Source organism: Hibiscus syriacus, unplaced genomic scaffold (genome assembly GCF_006381635.1).
Source record: "Hibiscus syriacus cultivar Baekdansim isolate YM2019G1 unplaced genomic scaffold, ASM638163v2 tig00112498_pilon, whole genome shotgun sequence".
NCBI classification, from domain to species: Eukaryota; Viridiplantae; Streptophyta; class Magnoliopsida; order Malvales; family Malvaceae; genus Hibiscus; species Hibiscus syriacus.
The window spans coordinates 2051233-2059611 of record NW_024063347.1 but is presented as its reverse complement, the minus strand read 5'-3'; the positions used below and the strand labels follow the sequence as shown (position 1 = coordinate 2059611).

The following is an 8379-nucleotide window of genomic DNA, read 5'->3' as shown; positions in this document are numbered from 1 at the left end:
ATGGAAGAATTTGGAGCATTTATCTCCATCCTTAAGCCATTTCACTTTGGCTTTTTGTTTGAGAAACAAAAGTTCTGCATCTTCCAGAGTACTCAGCTCTGATTGTAATATTAACTCCTTTTCAAGAGTGTCTTCACCTTTTAACGTGAGAATCTGTTGAAGCTCCAACTCACTTCGCTTTTGTCTTACACGGGCCGAGAGGTCACTAAAGCTATCTCTATTTAAATTCTTTAGGCAGCTTTTGAGTCTCTTCAATTTCAAGAAAAGGATCTTCATTGGATTACCATGAATAGGTTCTTGCCGCGAATGCCTAAACTCATTCATAAAGTTCGGGTGAAGTGTCCAAAAATTGAAGAATTTAAACGGCTTCGGTCTATTACAAGGGATCCCCTTCGAAAGCCAAACAATGGACATACAATGATCTGAAATTCCTGGAGAAGTAAATTCAACAAAAGATTGAAGGAAGAACAATTAGGATTGATCAGAACCCTATCTAATTTTCGTGCCAGAAAGGATTCTTTCTGTTTGTTATTCCAAGTGAAGGAAGGACCGAAATAAGGGTGGTCTTGAAGGTCCAGCTCGTGGATGAAGCCTTGGAAATCTTTCATATCAGAAGTAAGATAGTGGCCTAAAATCTCATGGTCCGAGCTTTCAACAGAATGCAGAAAAGCATTAAAGTCCCCTCCTAAAATCCAAGGGGAGTGATTAACAACATTGTCCAGATCTCGAAGTTGGTTCCATAATTGTATTCGAATTGTTCCCTCATTACTTCCATAAATTGCCGAAATGAACAGAGGAGCCCCAAGGTAGTTTCCTTTAACAGTGATACTCTGATCAGTAACATGAATGATGGAAAGATCGATACATTTCCTCCAAAGTACCCAACTTCTCCCATTTAGAGCGTGATTGTAATTAGTACAAACATTCCAATTTGCAAACTTTGTCTTGAAAATAATCTCTGACTTATCTAATTTGGCCCTTGTCTCCAGTAAACACAAAACATCAATTTTGTAGTGGTATGCTCTTTGAACAACTCTATCTTGTTTCAGAAGTTTATTAAGACCTCTTACATTCCAAAAACTAAGTATCATTTAGATGATGATCCGGCTGTACCCCCATTACCTTCAACTACAATGCTGTGAGCTTTATCTATGTGTTCTCTCTTCTTCGATTTTAACTCATTTACCAAGCCTGCCACTCCCAAAGAAGCAGTACGAACTTTCCTTGGAGGTCGATTTGCACTTTGTGAATTTTCTTCAACTGTAGTGAGAACCTCAAACCTATTTTTTGAACCTACAAGTGAAGCTTTTGAATTTTCTTTAATAGGTTTTCCTCTTCCCCGTTTAAGGGTTGTTTTTTGAGTGACTAACTTTTCTTCCTCAATTGAATCATTAAGGTCTTTTAAATGTTTTTCTCCATCATCAACTAAGTCTTCAGAGACACTTGCTGTAGGTTGAATTTCAGTGTGCTCTTTAAGATCATCTTGAGCTTTGGAATCTGTTTTGGTCTCATTGAGGTCTGGATCAATAACGAAAACAGTATTCAGAGGATTTTGATTCTGAATTTCAGATAGCTTAGGTTCAGAATTCTGGGATTCCTGAAGAAGTTCAACTCCTCCTATTGATGGGGAACCAGAATCTGAGTTATAAACTTCCTTCTTTTTCCAAACTTGGGGAGCTGTTGAGGCAGGATTTTGTTTATGCAAGCATCCCTTTTCCGAGTGGCCGAAGACTTTACATTTCCTGTAGGATGGAGGAAGCCACGGAATTTCCACTAGAATCGAAGTGGGATGGCCATCTTTCAGAACAACTTCGATATAATTTGGAATTACTTCGTTAACCCCAATTTCAACACAGAGTTTTGCATATTCAAGTCTGGATTTCGAAGCTGTAATCGAATCTATAGAAAGGGGTACTCCTATAGCGCTCGCTATGTAACTAAGACCAGCTCGGTTAAATAATTCAAGAGCGACGTTATACAGGTGCACCCAAACTGGAATTCTAGCCAAATTGAAACTAAGTTTTTTCAAATTAGGCTCCCATTTCCTAAGTATCAATGGTTTGTTTTGTGTGTGCCATGGACCGTTCTCTAACACCCAATCCCTAGCTGAAACAGAATTGAAAGAGAAAATGAAGAGATTACTACCAGCAGAACTCACCTTGACTTGTGAACCTTGTAAAGCTTTGTTCCACAATGTAACGACAATTCGTTGAAGAGAAGAGAAATTGGGTGTTGCTCCCAGGAATTGTCCTACCAGAGATAATTCCCATTCAGAAATTCCAGCATCGAGGACCTCTGGAGGGGGAAGAACAACCGGGTTCCCGTCGCGATGCTTTGGGGGAAAATAATCAAGGGTTTGTTCTGTAGAGTTCCCAAACAATTTCCGCCAGTCCATCTGTTCTCCCATTTCCTCTCAACTCAAATTCTCATATTGATTCATAGTGGCATATTGAAAAGTTTTAGTGTTTAATTTTGATTGAAATCTGAAGGGATTAAAAGATTTTTCGATCAATTTTAAATAAAAAAAAAAGAAAGAAAAAAGAAGAGTAATAGTAACTTTACCTTTCGTTTTAACTGCCAGAAAACACTTCCCAGCTTTATCGAGCCAAAGAAAATGGAAGGGTTTGCTAAGAAAGAGAAAGCTGTGGTCTTGTGGGGTAACAGTTAATTCATTGAATAAAAATGGGCCTTCAGTGTTTGGCTGTTGGTGTGATGTGATGCAGTTGTCCTTAAATCACGTGATTGTGTCATCAATGAAGATTGTCTCTTTCCTGGCCTGATGAAAAACAATGGTTAAATTTGCTTATTTTATAATATTATTATATAAGTTTTACGGTTACATTGATTTTTCCTGATTGTTTTTATCTTCTGCTTCCTTGTCCTGTATTGGTTCTAAGTTAGATTAAGAACTTAAGAAACAATGGAGTATCCGTTTCTTCCACCTTTTATCATCCATAGAAATAAAAAATATTTTATATAAAAGAAATGCAGAGGAAAATAGTGGAGGGCCCTTTTGCATTTAAGGATTCTGTAAGTATAATGCAAGTGCAGTTGAGCTTCAATCCTATTTAAGATTCCATATATTTTCAAGTAATTGGAATCTGGGAGTTACTTGGCTTTCATGTTTTCTTACGTACAGTGAGGTTTTCAAAAAGCTCGGGTGGAAGATGATGTTATAGAGGTATGGAAGCCATGTAGGTGAATGAGACAGGCTTTTTGTCTCTCCTCTATTTGCGGCTCTGTAAAGAGGCGATATGAGCGAATATGTCCTCGGAATTTTCGTCATCTTCTTTTCTTTTTTAATTGTTTTTTTTTCTTTTTCAAATTCATGGTGTTTGATCTTACCACTAATGTTTGGCAGATAGTTTAAGTGTGCTAAATTGGAGTCACTTGCAAGAAACTCTGGCTGAAAATTGAGGCATAATTATCATGGATCTTGAGCATGGCAAGCCCTTAGATACTTCAAAGGTTTGTGCTGTGTGCATATATCCCCAACTTCAAGTTATTAGTTATTTTGTTTCTTGTTTTTTTCTGGTAGGCTTAGATTATATGGTTGAAGGATTTATGCTGTTATCGATTGAAGGAGAGTTGCTTATTCTAGAATTGTGTTGCAGAAGGGTTCTTGGAAGACTGCATTGCTTTTCGCGTACCAAAGCCTTGGTGTAGTTTACGGGGACCTCAGCACTTCCCCTCTTTATGTTTACAAGAGCACATTTGCTGAAGATATTCAACATTCGGAGACAAATGAAGAGATTTATGGTGTTCTGTCCTTTGTGTTCTGGACTCTTACTCTTGTCCCCTTATTCAAATATGTGTTTGTGGTTCTTCGGGCGGATGACAACGGAGAAGGTATGTATTTAAGCAATTGTGTCTTCCGTAATGTTTATCCATTAAAGATTAAACTGAAACCTTTTATTCATTGCAGGAGGGACTTTTGCGTTGTATTCTCTCATATGCCGACATGCAAAAGTCAGTCTTCTGCCCAACAGACAGGTCGCGGATGAAGCGGTCTCGACATATAAACTTGAGCACCCTCCTGAGAAAAAAAGCAGTTCAAGAGTTAAATTATACCTTGAGAAGCATAAGATCTTGCACACTGCTTTATTAATCTTGGTTCTCCTAGGTACTTGTATGGTAATAGGAGACGGTGTTCTCACCCCAGCAATTTCGGGTAAACCTCTTTGCAGTCAGTTACTTAAATTTGCAACTGATTTTTCCCAGCCACCGACTAATTAAATATATTCTTCTGAATGTAGTTTTCTCTGCCGTGTCCGGCCTCGAGTTATCCATGTCTAAGGAGCATCACCAGTGTAAGCCCCTCACTCAGCTTGCTATCTTAGATCTTCTCATATATAAATAACATTAAATTGCAACCCTGAAAACTCATAAAACTGCATAATAGTCCAAATCGCCAGCACATGGTCATAACTACCTTTAGAAAAGATTAACACGTCATCTGCAAAGCACAGATGGGTTAATATTACTCTTTGGCATTTGGGTTGATACCTAAACAGGCCATAAGAAGCAGTTTTCACCGTCTCTAATCTTGCAATAGACTGTTTTTCTGAGTCTTCTATTTTCTTCCATCCAAAGATCCTGTCGCCCTTCAAAATATTACATGCCAGGTTTTGTTTTCAAGTTAGCTCTGCCCTGATATCTGAAACCCATGCTCTCTCATTTACAGATGCAGTTATTCCAATTACATGCTTCATTTTGGTGTGTCTTTTCGCACTTCAACACTATGGCACACATCGGGTTGGATTTTTCTTTGCTCCAATAGTGTTAACTTGGCTACTTTGCATCAGTGCCCTTGGCTTATACAATATGATCCACTGGAATCCACATGTCTATAAAGCTCTTTCTCCATATTACATGTTCAAATTCTTGAAGAAGACAAGGAAAGGTGGATGGATGTCTTTAGGAGGCATACTTCTCTGCATAACTGGTGAGTTTGAAACATATTTTAGTAAATTTTCATGCTGCGATGTGTCTTACTTCTCTGAAGGTAGGTTCAATGTAATATCCTTAGCTCAAAGTAATCCATGCCTCACAGTTATGATAGCTCATTTTTGACATTAGCATATCAAGTATGTTAGTAATGTGGAGCAAAACCTTTTTCACAATTTGCATAGAGTTAACCAGCAAATGAATACATATCATTGATAACAGGATCTGATTAGGCTGTAAAAATTCAAAAGTTTTACTCACGCTCAAAGCTGGACAGGTTATCCTATCATTCGAGCTAAACATTTCGCATTATCTGATTTGCAAGGGCCCATTATACATGCTGCTGTTAACTTAGAATAACAAGAACTCTGTTCCACATCCATTTATTAATTGGTCTTCAAGCAAAGTTGTTGGTTTTGAATTTTGTTGAGACGAGATATATGGATAACTAATACCATAGGTTAAGTTTGGTTCAATGTGAAAATTGACAACCAACGAATGCCAATATTCTATTTATTATCCGTGCAGGCTCGGAGGCAATGTTTGCTGATCTTGGTCACTTCTCTTACGCTGCAATTCAGGTAACTCAACGCTAATACTCTTATAAATGTCGATTTAGTCGGTTGGATTACCAATTCAACGTGAGTTCACAATATACTACTAAAATGAAATTTAACCTTTGTCATGCTGCAGACTGCTTTCACCTTTCTGGTTTATCCAGCTCTTATATTGGCATATATGGGTCAAGCTGCTTATTTGTCTCGACATCATAATACAAGTTACCAGATCAGTTTCTATGTCTCAGTTCCAGGTATAACTCATCATCTGTTTTAAAAAACGGTAGGAAGCTGATTGATGAAATTGGACATATGAATTCAAGCTCCATCCCTTTTCTTCAAGAGCTAAGAAATACTGTAAGAACTTAAATGGTGTTTCAATAGGATAACTCCTTAGTTTATCATGTCTCCCCAGCTTAAAAGACATTGCAGTATCTCTTTGTCGGAAGAATATCTGAATTCATGGTTGTCGACAAATAAACTTGATTGCTTAATTTTTGTGTGTGTGTACAGAAAGTGTGAGATGGCCGGTGCTAGTAATAGCAATTTTGGCTTCTGTTGTGGGAAGCCAAGCCATCATTAGCGGAACATTTTCGATCATCAATCAGAGCCAGTCACTTGGTTGTTTTCCTAGAGTCAAGGTTATTCACACCTCTGACAAAATACATGGACAGATTTATATCCCTGAAATAAACTGGGTGCTCATGATCCTTTGCATTGCCGTGACTATTGGATTTAGAGACACAAAACACATGGGCAATGCATCAGGTAAGTTTAAACACCTAAAACTTCATGCACTGCACAAAATAATTTTCCAACATAATATGAAGTCCATTTTCTTATTCTTTTTGAAGATTATTCAATTGGCCTCTACCTGTTAACTAAACTTTAGCTGAAAATGGCTTGAGGAATTAGATCTTTTTTTACATTAGATGATACCATGAAACAGTGAAGTCTGATGCATTAAAGTTCTGCTCTTATTGGTTTCAGGATTGGCAGTGATGACTGTGATGCTGGTGACGACGTGCCTCATGTCCCTCGTTATTACCCTCTGTTGGCACAAACCTCCTGCAGTGGCTCTTGCCTTTCTTCTTTTCTTTGGTTCTATTGAGTTGCTTTACTTCTCAGCTTCACTCACCAAGTTCACTGAAGGTGCTTGGCTCCCTATCCTGTTGGCCCTTTTCCTCATGACAGTCATGTTTGTATGGCATTATGCCACCATCAAGAAATATGAATTTGACCTCCACAATAAGGTGTCACTAGACTGGCTGTTAGCATTGGGTCCAAGCTTAGGAATTGCTAGAGTACCGGGTATTGGCTTAGTTTTTACTGATCTCACCTCGGGAATCCCAGCTAACTTTTCTCGTTTCGTCACTAACCTTCCTGCCTACCACCGTATCCTCGTCTTTGTGTGTGTAAAATCAGTACCTGTGCCTTTTGTGCCCCCAGCTGAGCGCTATCTAGTGGGCCGCGTTGGTCCTGCTGCTCATCGGTCATACAGGTGCATTGTTCGTTACGGATACCGAGATGTACACCAGGATGTTGATTCTTTTGAATCGGAACTAGTTGCCAGACTGGTTGATTTCATCCATTATGATTGGCATCGGAGCCAGCACGCTAGTCCTTATGCTGAAGATGAAGCTTCCAACTCTAATGAATCATCAAGTGGATGTAGATTAGCTGTAATTGGAACAGTTGCATTTTCTGGCGCACCAGCTTATGAAACAGAGGGAAGTATTCAACCAGAAAGTGTATCTATTGGATTTCCTACAGTTCAGAGTGTCACAGATATCGTCGAGATGGAGGCCGTGGGTGGTGTTGAAAGAAGAGTTAGATTTGCCATCGATGATGATGATGAGTCCGAATCTGAAATGGAGGTGCAGCTGAAAGAAGAACTGAAAGATCTATTGGCAGCACAAGAAGCAGGGACGGCATTCATACTAGGACACTCACATGTGGAAGCAAAGCAAGGATCATGTGTTTTAAAGAGGTTGGCCATTAATCTTGGGTACAACTTATTGAGAAGGAATTGCAGGGGACCAGATGTTGCACTCAAGGTGCCTCCGGTGTCTTTATTAGAGGTCGGCATGGTTTATGTTGTCTGAGCTTTCTCATCTCATGTAGCTACTACTACTTTGTATCTTTATGATATTATATATATTACAGAAAGAAGGTGATGAGAAGGCTGGCCTGTAGAGAAGGTTAGACAACTTGTTTAAGAGTAATTCACCTCTTTCTTTATGTTGGATGCTATACAGAATTGGGATTACTATTTGTGAAAGTGTATGTAAGTTATGCCATTCTCAAGTTCAACACACCCTCTACTCCTTTTACCAATATACATCATGTTTGGTTGGAGAAATCAGAAATGGATTATTCCATTTCTCAAGTGAGGTAGAATGGACCATTCAATGGAATGCTCATTCCCTCCCTATTCCAATAGCAGTTAAACTATCATGGCTTCCAATTTAGTTTCACCATGTGCAGCGGACACCCCAGCACCAGCATGCCAGCAGCTTAGTGGAAATAGGGTGACCAAAGGGCAGAAAACCAGTATCACGGCCATGGCTGCCAATCCACCTGCAATCCACTACCGTTAAGAAGCCAGTAGTGGCTTTGGTTCGACTTCGATGATACCACACCATCTTCTTACAGCCAGTGCCAAATGAAACAAAACAATGGTGGTGGGCGCTTATCCCGACATAAAATTGGAAAATTATACCAGGGATTCATATACACAGAGGATCAGTTTGAGAACCATTCTGGTGCACGTGTAACATTGGATAAGTACTTTTGGGCAGGGCCTACGCCTGAATTACTCGACAAAAAAATCTATAATGGGGAGACCAGCGAGTTTATGCAGAAAGCCGACTCC

At 39.2% G+C, this 8379-nt stretch overlaps 2 protein-coding genes across 2 annotated transcripts; one reads left to right on the top strand and one right to left on the bottom strand.

Annotated features, from left to right (window-relative positions):
• Positions 1-479: 479 nt before the first annotated feature.
• LOC120180569 lies at positions 480-2708 on the bottom strand. The gene is made up of 2 exons (XM_039185882.1): positions 2563-2708; positions 480-2483 (listed from the first exon to the last, which is right to left on the bottom strand). Exon 2 carries the CDS (start codon positions 2405-2407, stop codon positions 1088-1090), a length of 1320 nt encoding a protein of 439 aa, XP_039041813.1. The 5' UTR covers positions 2408-2483; positions 2563-2708; the 3' UTR covers positions 480-1087.
• Positions 2709-3386: 678 nt separating this feature from the next.
• On the top strand, positions 3387-7745 carry LOC120180568 (potassium transporter 2-like). The gene is made up of 9 exons (XM_039185881.1): positions 3387-3468; positions 3615-3849; positions 3926-4171; positions 4257-4310; positions 4685-4945; positions 5476-5528; positions 5641-5758; positions 6018-6272; positions 6495-7745. Exons 1-9 carry the CDS (start codon positions 3430-3432, stop codon positions 7607-7609), a joined length of 2376 nt encoding a protein of 791 aa, XP_039041812.1. The 5' UTR covers positions 3387-3429; the 3' UTR covers positions 7610-7745.
• Positions 7746-8379: the final 634 nt, after the last annotated feature.

Bases quoted from the DNA above. Each gene is read 5' to 3' on its own strand.
- LOC120180569 (XM_039185882.1), bottom strand. From the start codon at position 2,407: ATGGGAGAACAGATGGACTGGCGGAAATTGTTTGGGAACTCTACAGAA.
- LOC120180568 (XM_039185881.1), top strand. From the start codon at position 3,430: ATGGATCTTGAGCATGGCAAGCCCTTAGATACTTCAAAG. The intron at 4,172-4,256 runs GTAAACCTCTTT...TTCTGAATGTAG, and splicing joins TCTCACCCCAGCAATTTCGG to TTTTCTCTGCCGTGTCCGGC. The intron at 5,529-5,640 runs GTAACTCAACGC...GTCATGCTGCAG, and splicing joins TCTCTTACGCTGCAATTCAG to ACTGCTTTCACCTTTCTGGT.